This window comes from Conger conger, chromosome 1, assembly GCF_963514075.1.
Source record: "Conger conger chromosome 1, fConCon1.1, whole genome shotgun sequence".
Classification (NCBI taxonomy): Eukaryota; Metazoa; Chordata; class Actinopteri; order Anguilliformes; family Congridae; genus Conger; species Conger conger.
Genome location: NC_083760.1, coordinates 25,653,836 through 25,669,062, shown reverse-complemented (window position 1 = coordinate 25,669,062; position 15,227 = coordinate 25,653,836). Strand labels below are relative to the sequence as shown.

The 15,227-nt window shown below is 40.1% G+C and overlaps 1 protein-coding gene across 1 annotated transcript; it reads left to right on the top strand.

The window, feature by feature from the left end:
- Nucleotides 1–1,785: 1,785 nt before the first annotated feature.
- Nucleotides 1,786–5,497, top strand: cfl2 (cofilin 2 (muscle)). The gene is made up of 4 exons (XM_061261687.1): nucleotides 1,786–1,944; nucleotides 3,373–3,680; nucleotides 3,807–3,883; nucleotides 4,450–5,497. Exons 1-4 carry the CDS (start codon nucleotides 1,942–1,944, stop codon nucleotides 4,560–4,562), a joined length of 501 nt encoding a protein of 166 aa, XP_061117671.1. The 5' UTR covers nucleotides 1,786–1,941; the 3' UTR covers nucleotides 4,563–5,497.
- The last annotated feature ends 9,730 nt before the right edge of the window (nucleotides 5,498–15,227 follow it).

Sequence of the window (15,227 nt, the reverse complement as noted above, 5' to 3'; positions counted from 1 at the left end):
TTCTACTTGTATTTGTAAAGAATTACATCAGTTTTCTACTGAAGCAATAGAAAGCTGTATGAAACTTTGGGTTTATGACGGTGAACGTTTTCTGTTGTTTTACCGTATCCTGTTCTACTTTGTACTTTCTATCCTGTACATTTTTCTACATGTAAAAATAAAATGATTTTGTTAAATGTGTTGACGTCTTGTCTTTTAAAAAAATATATATATTTGAATGCAGAATTGGTGCTGGGTTTTGATAAGACTTCCCTGCTAATAAGAAATGCAATGTATTTTACTTCTGATTTCTACCAACTTTTTAAATCTGTGCGAGTCCATCTCAATAATTCGGTATGGTTGCACTTACATTTCCAGATTTACAGCAACCAGGAAGAATTCCAGCTGCGTCTTAAATTGAAGTTATTTTATTAAAACCGCCTGGTTTTGACAATACGTACAGTTTTCCATTCCATGCATTTTGATAAGTGAAGTAACAGCACAGCACTTTCCTAGGTTGACAGCAAATTCTAAACATTCCTATACCATCAAGCATTCATATGAAGAAATCTGAAACGAAAGCTCTTCATTTGAAAGAGACTACAGCAATCAACATTTCAGTAATTGCATCAGTGCTTGGTGTGCCGTATTTGGCTCTTGAGTTAATTTTCAACGGTGGTCCCTCGTGTATTGCTTAATTTTGAAGGTCCGGCTTTTGACTACCATCTCTACCAACCGCTTGTCTACAGATTCCTGGTTTACGCGCATAGGAATCCTTATTGTCATCATCTCATGGTATCTTGAACGCCATCACACATTTCTACTGCCATCTTTTCGTTTACTTTTTCTTGAATGGAAAGCTTGGGTCTTAATTGTAGTAATGAAGTCGATGGATCCCACGCCCCCTGGTGTTGAAAGTGTACTCAATATGTACACAAAGGTTGCACCTGCTTTATTGAACGTTTAACGGTAAGAATAACGGAATATGAAATACTTGAACTACGTACCAAATGTCAAGGTTCTAGTAGGATGGTAACGTGGATTTGTTTCCCAAATAGTTTCTTAGGCGGCTTCCATCTTAACAATTACTTTTACATTTGGTAGCCTATCGCCTTTACCAGACGTCATGATTCATGTTTGCTCATGATTGCTTTTATTATATATTAATATATTGCCAGAGATGTTGGACCTGAAATATGGAAGCAAATGGCACTGTGTGGGACTAAAGTTACTTAATTGCGACATATTGTCAGGCATTGGTTAGCTGGAGATAAGACTCAATCAGAATTTGGTATGATACATCATTAATTTGTTGAGGATGCGTGCCATAGTTGGATTAATCATCATCGGCTTAGGCAAATTTAGCAAATAGATCATATCAGCCTGATTAATAGAATGCACATTGTATTAATTTATTAAAACGAGCCATAGACCCCGTGGAAGCCAGTTCCATGTGCTGCAATGCAGTATTTTTATTTCCACAAAACAAAACACGTTGAAAACTCCAAATTGATTATAACCATTCTCGGGGCTGCAGTTTGCTGTTCAGTCATATAACGGTTAAGATACAAGCCATTGGTTGTCAGTAAATGCTAATAAAACTGCTAATAAAGAAGTCAAGCGGACATGCTATCCAAAACTTACCAAGATGTTGTATTACGTAACTTTTAATTCCTTGATTAGAGAACGCTCGATTATTTAATGCCAGTCGTTCTTGTGAGTGTCAGTGATACATAGGCGTACCACTGTGAGAATGTCCGAAACTCTTTTCCCTGCCAATCCAGTTACTGCACCCGCCTGTCGCAACTCCAGTGGTCGCTACGCTCTCTCTCTCTCTCTCTCACCCACTCTCACTCTCACTCTCTCTCTCACTCCCTCTCTCTCTCTCTCCCTCTGATAGCAGTACCCGGTGAAATTTCACGCAACCATCTGCAAACTCCGCCGACCCGATCACCAGACAACATGGTAAGTCTCGCTGTCCCTCCTAGGGGCGAACTGCCAGATATTCATAGCTTTTATTAACTCTTTGCCTACCAATTTCTCTGACTCCTGTTGAATGTGTGATTTAATGGGTGGCCGTTTAACTAATCGACGTGATCAACGGGTGGGCCAGTTTGTTTTATGAGTCTCAAAAATTACTCTAAGTGGACTTATTGAGTTCAGTGTTCCGACACCTTAGCATAGGCCCTGGAGCCCAAGGCGGCCATTTTAACCTAATTTTAGCCGCAGTGACCGGCAGCTGAGTAACGTTAATCAATTCTTCCAATGTATTTTTGGATATTAGTGTGTAATTAATCTAAACAGTGGATCGTTTATTTTCATATAATAAAAAGGAAGTGATCGCGCTTCTAATACGGCTGTGGCACGTTAGACAACTTGTCATGCCGGTGCTGTACTGTGCTGGGCAGTAATGCGGATTTCCCAGCGTGATGACGGGGGCAGTTTCTTAGTGGCATAACGGAACAGGGCGTCGTGATTTATCGCATTTACCTATTGTTATTAACTAGTCCTTTAGAATATTATTTTTAAACAAAATACAATTAAATGGGAACTGGAATTACATTTCGGTTGCTTGCTTACCGTCAGTAGCTAGTTATATTGCTAGTTCAAAACTAGCTAGGTAGCTTAGCGGAGTCAACTGGTGTTTCGCTTGCTTAATGCTAACTGGCTAGTTAGGTAGCCTAAGTTACACGTAGACGCAACTAGCCCGGCTGATAATATACAACAGTCGTATGATTATCGAACTATTTTTCCACATTGTTCATATACCAAACTTGCAATCAAGCTATTGGTTATACAAATACCAACTCCTGTGTCCACGACCAGAAATGTGCCGCTACCTTCTAAGTTCGTAAATTCGCAATGCAGCGTTACATTATAATGGAACAAAACATTAAACACAGCTATAGTTCGCATTAACCCACGTGAGTGTCCATCTCTCGTGGCTTTCCAGTTACCTGAAGGTCCTAAACCATGGATGAATATTAGAAACGAGTCATTTTTTACAACTCACGCCGAACGGTACTCTTTTGGACTTGCACTATTACACTGTGATATAAGGGCCCTTTAAATGGCTGGACTCGTGAGATGTTAACACCCTTGCTGTAATAAGCCCAAACCAGTCAAGTGTGAAGAATAACATGGGACTCTGTTTGAATTGCAGATAAAGCTTCTGGTCTGCTAGTCATTTTGTTGGTTGGTCGTTGATTTATTCTATGCTACACAATAGTATCAGGGGTAGCCTGCTTATTGTAGCAATTGGAGAGTGTTTGTGCCCTCAACAGATTATTGTGAAACGATGAAACAATTAAATGCGACAGATCAGTGTGATTTGTTAAAATCATTAAGTGACCAAAACTCTCCCGCCTCTCTCGCATCGTGTTTTACTCTCAGGCTTCTGGCGTCACAGTCAATGAAGAAGTTATCAAGGTCTTCAATGACATGAAGGTGCGCAAGTCGTCATCTTCTGATGAGGTGAAGAAGCGCAAGAAGGCAGTTCTTTTCTGCCTTAGCGATGACAAGAAAAAGATCATTGTGGAAGAGGGAAAGCAGATCTTGGTGGGTGACATCGGAGAGTCTGTAGAGGACCCCTACGCATGCTTTGTCAAGCTCCTACCTCTTAATGACTGCCGGTACGGCTTGTACGACGCCACATACGAAACAAAAGAATCAAAGAAAGAAGATCTGGTGTTTGTATTTTGGTATGTACCGAGTTAGCCCTCCCGCTTAATGTTCAGCTTATGCGAGTGCTCCAAAGAGTTTCCTTCCACCTCTTTTGTGGAGAGTTTATATTTCATGGGTTTATTTGTTTTTCCTGCCTTTCACAGGGCACCAGAAGGGGCTCCTCTAAAAAGCAAGATGATCTACGCCAGCTCTAAAGATGCCATCAAAAAGAAATTCACAGGTATATTAAAATAACAACTGGCACCTCCACTTTTCCAATATCTGAAATGCTACAAAGAGTAAACTGTGTCATGACTTTGCCAAGCACTTGAATTGAATTAATGCTTGGAGAATAGTATTTTAGCTTTTTTTGACAACCAAACAAAAAACTGGAGTAAAATTATGTTTTTCATCATGCAATAAATCTGTTTTCTATACCTGTTTCCTGAATGGGTTGGTGGGGTGATGTGTGCCTTGCTGATTTGAATGAGTTGTAGTGTTTTGTGGAGATGGAGAGCAAATGCTTTTTATCAGCTTGATTGAGAGTGATTAAATAGCTGTTGGTAACTACCAATGAGTTTCAGGGAGATTCACTCCCATTATTTGTTGTTGCTTCTGCTGCATGTTGTATCCTGCAGTATTACACTATTCACATAAAACATTCCAGAAAGTATCACTTGGTAGAAATCAGGATATGTCTGTTTTCTGATAAATTGTTGCTAATCTTTGTAGACCTGTTTTAATCTTTGTAGAAGTTTACAAACTTCAACAAAGAAGTCGTTCTCACCAAATTTATTTCTTTTGCAGGTATTAAGCATGAATGGCAAGTTAACGGTTTAGACGACATTCAGGACCGCTCCACTCTGGCAGACAAGTTGGGAGGCAACGTGGTGGTATCGCTGGAAGGGAAAGCATTGTAAACTGACACGTGCCACATGGATCCTAGACGCTTTCATCTTAGCAGCTCTGTTGATATCATTTGAACCTATTGGAATAGTTTTAGTTTTTTTTTTTGTTGTTCTTTTATTTTGTTTTCTTTCCCCAAATGAAGGAGGTCTCATTAATGAATCCAAACAAATCCTACCAGTTATTGCCAGTCGACTCTTTCCAAATCCTGGTAGATTTGCTAAAATGTAGAACCTGGAGGAATGCTTTCACGTCATGCTTTTGCCAAACAAAACTCCACAATACTCTACTCCTTCCAATCGAAGAAGAACTATGAACCTCACACAAGGGAAAGATGGCGTTGCCTGCATTCTTTATCACAGACACAGCAACAGTTTAATGTTGAGTAGCTTAGAGCAAAGTGAGTAAGCTTTCTTTGAATGTCCTGGCAGTCGTGTCCACTGTCCTGGCATTAGCCAATATCCAGTAGAAACAATTTGCACTCCGTTGAGTTTTTCCATGGGGCCGATAACTGTTCCATCTCGTTAGCCTGGGTATTTGACATGGCGCGACACATTTTACACTATGCATACAAAGCACTTTTTGTCTATTGTATTGGTTTAGACACTACAAGTAAAGAGCAAACAAAAGGAGGACGGAATGCTTACTGAATGAGTGCATTTATGTCACCTAGGAAGTGAAGTTACCTCAGTTTTTATTCCTATACAGCATATGGGAAAGGAAAGACAAAAGAGTATTTAATTGTTCCGTTGCCTTCTTGTTTTCACTCCAATGTACCGTACAACGCTGAATAAACAGAAGAGGTGCTGCTTGCATTTTTGCAACACTAAAAGAGAATCCACACTATCAGTCAAGATGGCAATATCTGTGTGATCGGAGCCTTAAGTGGAATATTGTTTTTGAGATCGGTGAAGTCGCCACTTTGCAATAAATCTTGCGACTGATCATTGCTGGGCGTCTTTTCTCTTCACTCAAAGCTGCTTCTTGCTGTTTGCTTTAAAGCTGGGGACATTTCTATGGGTCAGCTTGCACTCCAGTAGAGGGCAAAGCTGAGATGTGCATGGTGCTGAGATGTTGACAGCAGGTGGACATCAAGTCTGACTGTCTTGATTCATGATAGGCACGGCTGGGGTAGGTATATTTTGACACTGGCTGAGGGCTGTGCTGGAGAATAAGTCGATATCATGTGATCCTGCTGAACGACTGCATTGCAACCTTTATTATCAGCTACCCAGATTTAGAAATGTAGGGTTTTAATTGACCAAATGATTGATTGTTGAAGAAGGCTTAACTTATGTATAAGGTGGGTGGCTGTGCATGCATATCAATTGTGTATTTTCATGTCCAGTTCAGGTAGAGTTCAGTAACTCAGAAGGTCAGGATCCAACTGAGCAGGTTTATCATTCCAAGTTTTATAGAACTGCACACGTAATAATACAAATATATGAAAATAAAAGGAACAAAAATGTAAATTCCTACTGTTCTCATATGTTGAGAGGGTATTTGTCTAACTGTAAAACCCAAATCTATGGCATAATTGCACGCTTGGTCATTTGTCTTATCTGAATGAAATTATATCTCAGGGCAAATCCCGGTCTGTGAAAATAGATATAGCTACTAGATGGGAATCAGCATTGCAATATGGTGTTCTGTATTGGAATGTCATCTAGATTGGAATTTATACTCCCAGAAAGTCTGCCTGAAGTTCTTAATTGAAAATAGTGAGGCTATCATACCATAGGTCGATATAGATGTAGGATTTTTCTGTCACAGATGGAGAGCTAAACTTGAATGTGTTGTCTACTGTCTTTTTGGGCATCCAGTATTAAAGTGCGAGGCAATAGATTCGGGCCGAGTCCATCTTCATTAAGAGCGGGCAGCTTGTCCAGAGGGTGTGAAAGTTTCAATGAACGTACTGGCCCCTCTGTCTCAGCAGCGGCAAAGGTTTCTATGAAAGCGGCTTGTCTTTCAGGGGAGCTGGGCCTAGGGCCAGAGTCTGCCTCTCTGCCTGGAGAACTTGATCCCGCAGCAGTGAGCAATCCTCCACTGGCCCGAGCTATTTATGGCCAACGCATGCTTTTGTGTCTTGTCATCGTTGTCCACAAATGGCAAAACTGGACGCGTTTCCAGAGCGGTGCGGAGGGGAAGCCCCCGCCAGCGGACAGCGCAGCCGCCACAAAGAATGTTTTTCACACTTTGGGAAGAGAAGAGGACATGGTAAAAACAAATCGAGGTACCCTCTAGTGAAATGAATCCTGAGAAGACGGGGCCATTATGGAGCATCAAAACCTCCTAATTCCAAACTGTGTCAAACCGGCTCGCCTTTTTCAGAAATGTTTTTGCAGTGTTTTCTCCAAAAATATTTCACAAACCATGTTTTGACACCTAGGATCTTTGAATCAAAACAAAGTATGTTTTCCAATGGAAATATAATTTTGGCTTTGGAATTGCCATGCCAGGTGTAAAAACCAGTTACAGGGGTGGCCTGTAGCGTAGTGGTTAAGGTAAATGACTGGGACACGCAAGGTCGGTGGTTCTAATCCCGGTGTAGCCACAATAAGATCCGCACAGCCATTGGGCTTGAGCAAGGCCCTTAATCCTGCATTGCTCCAGGGGAGGATTGTCTCTTGCTTAGTCTAATCAACTGTATGTCGCTCTGGATAAGAGCGTCTGCCAAATGCCAGTAATGTAATGTACTTTGTGGGTTTTGTCAAAAACTGAGCCTCCTGATTACTTTTGCTCTTGTATTTGTACTGTTGATATGGGTATTATGGTCAGGGAAGGATTTGGGGGATTTTCAGCGCAGCAGTTGTTTTATGGTATTGGAGCCTGCTGTGGGGTTGGAGACTTAATGATTGTAATAATGATGAGTGCGGCCTGAGTCATGGGGGGAATGAGGGAGGGCGAGGCATGCTTGTGTGTCTTTGTATGGTTCTGTTGGTTACCATCCAGATGAATAACATTTGACTGATCTCCTTTGTGGATTTTAAACATGCTGCTCCCCCACACTGTACAAACGGCGTCATACAGCATTCACAGTGACGGAGGCAGGAAGGAATATGGATGTATGCAAACAGCCACGTGGGCGGAATGATTTTGTACCACTCAACACAGCTGGACTTTTTTTTTTTTGTTACAAACCCTTTGCCCTGTCATTCACATTTGTTGTCTCCACTTCACACCCTGAGAAGATTGCAGGTCTCTTATTGTGTCTTTGCAGGAGTTGCTGTAGTTTTAATGGCAATGCTCCATGGAACCTAAGATACACATACATGTCAATTTCTCCCAACTTCTCCGTCCCAACTTACTCCCTAGTAAACTATTAGCAAACTATTTCCATTTAACTTACAGTGGAGTAAATTTCCTCTTGCTAGCACCAGAGTTATGAGATTTTTTAAGTATTCAGAACAAAGTTCAGAAGCCGCTTTGTGTGTTTCTTTTTCTGTTTCTGTTCTCAGGTAGATTGGGGCCTATGGAATCAATTTATGTAAAGAAGTGGGTGCCCAGCAGGACAGAAGATTAAAATTAAAATAAATCACATTTTTAGTCTTTAGCCTTTCAGTAAAAATGTGGAGTAGTGTGCAAGTCTTGCAAAGATGCTTTCAAAAATAAAGAACCGTTTTGAATATTATAAATATAAAGCAGTGGACATTTTAAAACTAAATTTTTGTTGTGACCACCCGTCACATTTGAAGCTACATCAATTCTCTTAGGCAACTCTGTATCGGCAGGTAGATTGTACAACATGCTCAATAAACATTGAAGAACTTGCCACAGATCTTCTGCAGTCTTTGGCTGTCTCGTTTGCTTCTGCCCGTCCAGGAAATCCCGGACTGCCTCAAAGTATTAATCTATGAATTAATACATTTCATTGTAGCGTTACATTTTCTGAAAATTCATGTTTGGAAATCTCAAATTTGCTACTATTTTCTACTGACACCCTGACTTTTGCACAGTACTATAGTTCCAATTTGATGTCCTAAATCACTGTAATTAGAGTTTTTGGACTGCGTGACTGAGTATACATTGTATCTGGCTTGATTTTTAAGTGGTAAGGCCAGACCACTGTGTTTTACAGTACTGGATGGCTTGCATATGGACTGAGTCCCGTATCCTCAAGCACACTTTACAAAGTGCCTTTCATGTCTGTCATGGGGTGCTGTATCTGAAAATAACCTGCTCTCTGCAAGTTACTCCACTAAAAGACTCGGCACCGTTACCCCATGATGGCTCGTCATTCTGAACAGGGCTGTGATAGCATAATAGCAGGCCCAGTGAATCAGCAGTAATCTTTGGTGTAAAACTAAACTACTTTCTCATCTTTTTCAAGGTGTGGGGGAATGGCTTCTGTGTGAAGTGTGTGCGTGTGTCTGTGTGTGTTTGTGTGCGTGCCTGTGTCTCTGTGTATGCGTTTATGGGTGTGTTTATGTGTATATTTATGTTTGTGTATTTCCTTGCTTGTTTGTTGTAAACAGCACTGGAAAATGATGGCTCAACTTGCTCTCTTGCTCAATGTGATTCTCAATTTTCAGATGCACAGTTGCCTAATTGGATGCCTGTACGCAATGTTCCCCATTTTTTCATGAAGCATTTTCTTAGAAAACACCAGGTAGGCTGGCGTGATCTTGTTAATTAAAGAGTACAAGGAAAAACTATATGGGATAAACATGCCAGGGTGTCTTCAATGAAGGAACATGATGCCAAATTATTACATCAGTTGTTGTGGACTTGGTTTACACACATAGGCCATGTGTGAAACACATACTCATTGCAAGGACATCCTATGCCAGAAGATTTCTATCCAGTCATCTAGATGAGTATGTGTTTGTGTGTTTCTATTTCTGTTTTTGTTTCTGTGTTTGTGGTACTTGGGCAGTGATGCTCAGCCTACAGGCAGACACTAAGTGAATGTTTAGGTAGCCGCTGTAACTACATCACTCTTATTGTACACAGAGAATGTTCTTTGTAAAATTAACACTGATAGAGTACTTTTAATTGTAATTGAATCAGGTCAATTACCTTGAACGACAAAAGATAATGGCTCCTATTTGACATTAGCACAATATTTATGTAACCAAAGTAGTCTTTGAGAGTATATTTAATAATTAATATCACTTTAATGTTATCGTTAATAATTTTCAAGCACTTTTTAAGTGCTCTTATTTGTTTGCCTATTTAGCTTCGGACTTGAGTTAGGATTTAAAGAGCTGGGTGTGGGCTAATATAAAGGCAATTGAAGCAAGAATCTGAAATGAATAATATTTTATACTGAAGGCAAGACCAATCTATTCTATCAGAATATTTATACCCTGCAAAGTCACCCGTGCAGTTCTGTGGTCTAGGAGTTTAAACCTGAGGTAGAACTTGGAAACAGCAAACATTATAAACAATATATCCATCATTAATGTCACACTGTTATTGTCTGAGGGTTATAAAACCCACAGACAAGGGCACCATGATAGTAATGATGGATTGGGTACAATATTTCAGAGAAGCAACCACAATGCGGACGACTGCAAGAAATTGGAGGAACCAGTATACCAGGAAACAACTTAGGAACCCTATACTGTACAATAATAAAAAACTGCTGGAGAGAAAATGTATCACTTTGAAACAAAGGGGAGAGTGATTCCAAGACCAAGGACCTTCTCCCCAAAATACTCCAACTTCCATAACCCTGGACTATATTTGTGAAATACATGGACCACTTAATAATCAATCAAACACAATTTTATGACTACACCCAAAATTATAAATTGTAAAATACCAGCAACAACAATGCTATACCAACAGAAAAACTAGAGCAAGACATCTGGCAGTTAAAAAATAGATTTTAAAATATCCAAACAACAATTGACCCAGTAATTAAACCCAATAGATTAAAAGTACCATGCAAAATTTGACAGAGTGCCCAATATAGGAGCATTCATTTGTGGAAGGAGAGAACAAAAACAGCTGCTTAGACTAATGCTCACCATTTAATATATTTCTATATCTGTACTAAAATATAAATAAACACATTTTTGAAAAACCTGTTTTTCAAAACAAGCTGTTAAACTTAGTAGGGTGCCCTTGCCGTCCTTGAATGGTACCAGTTAAATAGACTTACTGTAGGTCTTCCGCCACAGGTGTCACTCACTGTTGTAAAGCCATTTTAACAAGCTTTCCAATATGCCATACTATGGTGAGGAAAGGATGGAAAACATGCCTGGTATATGCCTGGCTGACCTGTTTTCAGGGGTGAGAAGGATATTGTCATTGGACATTTCCCCCCCATCCCAACCATTGTAGCTGCACCAATGTCTTGGGTTGACAGTGGTTTCCCCGATCCAGATTCATTCTTGTCTAGTAGTTCAATTTTGAGGGATAGCCTGGTCTTGGATACCATGGTAAGCCAACCCTCTTCCTGAATTTTTTTCTTGAAATTCACGAGTCGAGTATTGCAGGTGTTGCATGACAAAGACAGAAGTATTTCATTTAATCTGTTTCATCTGTCAAATTATGTGAACTATTATGATTGCACACAGAGGCCACTCAACGTACTGTGTGATCTTGTATATATTTTTATTTAATTTTATTATTTATTTCTTGCTTTGATAGGATTCTAAGGTTCTATAGATTCTATCGTGTTAAAATGTCACAGTTTCAAGTTTGAGGCAGCAAAATGTGAATACATGGATAACGCATACTGTACATAACAGAATCCTGCTTTTCAAATGGAATGTCATTTTATAAACAACATTTTTGAAAAAAAGTACACAGTCTGGCTTTAAGTATTTTTTTCCATCTTATTTATGTCATTTAACTATTTTTTCCAGGTCAGTGTTTTTTCTATTTTTCAATGTGATCTAAAGGAAGAAGGAATTCAAGCTGAGTCATTTAACTGTATGATTAAATGGCCATGCATGCATGAGAACCCCTACTACGCATGTGCAGGGATTCCACCCCTCCCACAGGGGTAAATGTTGGCGCCGGTTATTTGCTGCAAAGAGTGGGTGGCCTTTACATCCGGGTATCAGCAGGGAGACTACCTGGGTTCCATAGGTTAACCCTTCAACGGGTAAATAGTGGTATGCAATGCACTAAAACATGCAGTAGTGATGTCAGAAGACACAAAACACAAGATAAGACTGACATATCATTAACCTTAGCTATAAAAATATACAGGTAGAAAGTTAAGAAAGAAGAAAACTATCGAAAGGATGGCTACCTGGGTACAATGTAAAGATATCAACGGATAATGATAGATGGTGCTCTTTGGTATTGTGGCAATAATAATACAAAATTAAAATATTATCTGTGTTTTTCCCTGAAGGCTTTGCCGAAAAATGTTTATTGGAATGTGCCATGAAATAAAAGTATTTTATTAAGTGTGCCCTAAATCCAGACTTCCTTGGATTTGTAATTTTCTATAGAGAAAGTAAAATTTTCTCTATCTGCATCGCATCTGTGAACTAAATAAACAACTGTTAATTTCCTTAGCAGAACCATTTATCCAGGGTGACTAACATTTCTAATCTGTACAGCTGGATATATTCTGAAATGGATCAGCCTAATGCCTCACTCAAGGTTACAACCCCACTTTCGCACCTGAGACTCAAATGCCCATGCTATTGATTATGGATTCTATTTTTCTGAACTTTCTGCACAGCTACCTGATAATAGCAGCATGACATACCACATTCCTCAGTTTCCAAAGCCAGTAATGTAATCCTTTGTGTTCCAGAGAGTGAAGAGAGTCCAGTTTTACCTCCCCAATCCCTCAATAATGATGAATCAGCAGTATGTATATCACCATAAAAGGGAATCTAGACCTCAGCTGCTTATTCCTTTGAGCGACAGGAATAAGCATCTTGAGTACTCTGACTCAGGTGTGGGCTCACGTGCAATGACAACAACTGCAGGAAGGATGATAAAATTGAGCTTTAATAGCAAAGGTACAAAGAAAATTCAAAAGGACTGGAATTTTAAATATAAATAACTAGCTCCTACTAGCACAAGGCAGGAGATTGTGAAGCAAAAGAGTGGGAAACTTACAGCACAGTCAAACAAGGAATTGGTGTGGACAACAACCCAATAATTGGTGCAAGAACAAACACATGTTATGTCCTTTGCTTCCCCCTTGAGGCAAACAGGAAATTACACAGGGACTATAGCCATCCTGTTTTGTGTCTCTTCCTTTCCTTTCACAGTTTCTGGGTGGCAGTGGCAATAGAAACACCGTTGGTTTTGGGGAAATTATATAATCATACAGTACATACTTGTCACCTTTCCTGTTTTACATCACACATAGTATAGCAAGAGTTTTACAGTCAGATGATTTGGAGCATCTCATAAGATAGACTTTATTGTCCCAAAGAAAATTTGTCTTGGACACAACAGTGCTTGCTGTATAAGATAACATGTAAAATACAAATACAGTCATCAATGCCAGTACCTAACACGAGGAGCTATATACAATACAAATACATGAATACATTAATTAAAAAAGCAGCATGGTGCTGGTTTAGATGGTGTTTAGGGCTTTGATGGACCAGGGGGACAAAAGACAAAAGAGAGCATATAGCACTTCTGCCTGTGACCTCGATCACAAACTTGAATGTCTCTTGTCAGGCTAATAAGATTTTGTCATGGTGGTGGGGGGGGGGGGAGAGGAACCAGAAGCAGACACAGGGGTGTGGAAATAATGGCAGGTTTTAATGAAGGTCAGACAGAGCGTAATCCAGACAGGCGATGGGTCAAAACTGGGAAGGCAATCCAAAAACAGGGCAGAGGTACAGAATCCACAAAAGCACACAAAGAGTCCAGGGAAGCAGGCAGGGGTCATATATGGGGCAGAAGTACAAAGTCCACAAAAACAAGCAAAGAATCCAGGGAAGCAGGCAGGGGTCATACACAGAATCCAGGAACAAAATCAAAGAAACAGAATGCCACAACAAGGGCTCGGGAAACATGGGCTTGGGAATAAAGGGGGCTAGAACGGGGGGAAAGGAATAAAGGGCTTGATTAAATTACAAATACCCAAAACTAGTGAATGTTAGTTTGTTAGTTTGACGAACATATTAGTGTGTTAATATAATTAATACTGTACAAATTCTATGTTAGTTGGGATTTGCATATTAGTGCTATCTACAAACATGAAATGGAGAGAAAGCAGGAAGTAAGAACAGTGAAACAGAAGGAGTCGTGGGAAACTTGAAAATTCCGAAACCACCCGAATAGTGAAGCACACAGATAGAGCAGTGACTCTGGATCAGAAACATTCAGACACAGACATCACAGGGGAAGACGAGTGCAAAGACTAATGAATGTTAACAGAACACCAGACATGAATATGGAAAATAATAAATTACAAGAATAACGATAATAAACGAACAGACAGATAACAGGAACATAACAGATTTTTTTTGTCAATTATTTCTTCAAGCGTGCTGCCTTTGAGTGTGGCTGGTTTATCGCTGGTTGCGTTCATCTTCATGATCTTTGTCTTCCCCTTCTGGATGTTAAGTCCTACTCATGAAGATGTAGCTTCTAGTGTTGTGGTCTTATCCTGCACCTGGCCAGTAGAAACAGGAATGGAGAAAGTAGGCATCCTTGTCTGACCCTGGTCTTAATCTTGAACTGGTTAGTAAATTGTCCTTCATGTGTCACTCTGCAAGTAATTCCATCATAGCTATTCTTGATTAGGTTCATCAGCTTAGTGGGCACTCCGTGATGTCTCAAAAGCTTCCAAATTGTCTCCTTGTTCACACTGTCGAACGCTTGTTCATAGTCGACAAAGTTAATATACAGTGAGGAATTCCACTCGAATGATTGCTCGATGATAATACGAAGAGTGGTAATCTGGTCAACACAAGATCGATTTTTTCTGAATCCTGCTTTCTGGTCTCTTAGCTAGGGGTCGACTGAATCTTTCATTTTATCCAAGATGACTCAATTGAACACTTTACTTGAGAGTAGGGTAATCCCTCTGTAGTTGGAACAGTTGCCAAGATCTCCTTTCTTAGGGAGCTTGATGATAAAGCCCTCTTTCCAATCTGATGGCACTTCTTCTTCCCACATCTTTGTGAAGAGTGGGTACAGCAGCTCCACATGGTGTCCAAGTCAGCCTTTAGTGTTTCTGCCGGGATGTTATCTGGTCCTGTTGCCTTGCCATTCTTTAGCTTCTGTAAAGCCTTTCTTATCTCCTCTCAACTGGGTCTGTAACAGCTGATGGGGAGATCAGTTTCTGCTGGTTTAATATCCGGGGGGGTTTTGGTGGTGTAGGTCTATTGAGCAGCTCTTCAAAGTGTTCAACCCATCTATTGAGTTGGCCTTCTTTAGTCGCAATGATGTTACCTTCTTTATCTTTCACTGGTCTTTGCAGCTTGCTATACTTGCCTGACATATTTCTGGTGGTATCGTACAATTGCTTCATGTCCCCACTGCCTGCTGCTTCCTCTGCTTCTTCTGCTAGACTGTCTGTGTATTTCAGCTTGTTCGCCTTGATACTCTTCCTCACTTCTCTTTTGGCATTAGTATACTCTTCTTGTGCCTTTGCTTGTGATGTTCTTGTGCGGCTGTTTATCACTGCTGCTTTCTTCACTTTCCTTACTTTGATCTTTCTCAGAGTTTTGCTGGATATCCATTCCTTTTGTTTCCTGTAGCCAACAACTTCTTGGCATGTTGAAGTCATCTTT

Bases quoted from the DNA above. Each gene is read 5' to 3' on its own strand.
- cfl2 (XM_061261687.1), top strand. The intron at 3,681-3,806 runs GTATGTACCGAG...TGCCTTTCACAG, and splicing joins GATCTGGTGTTTGTATTTTG to GGCACCAGAAGGGGCTCCTC. The intron at 3,884-4,449 runs GTATATTAAAAT...TTTCTTTTGCAG, and splicing joins CATCAAAAAGAAATTCACAG to GTATTAAGCATGAATGGCAA.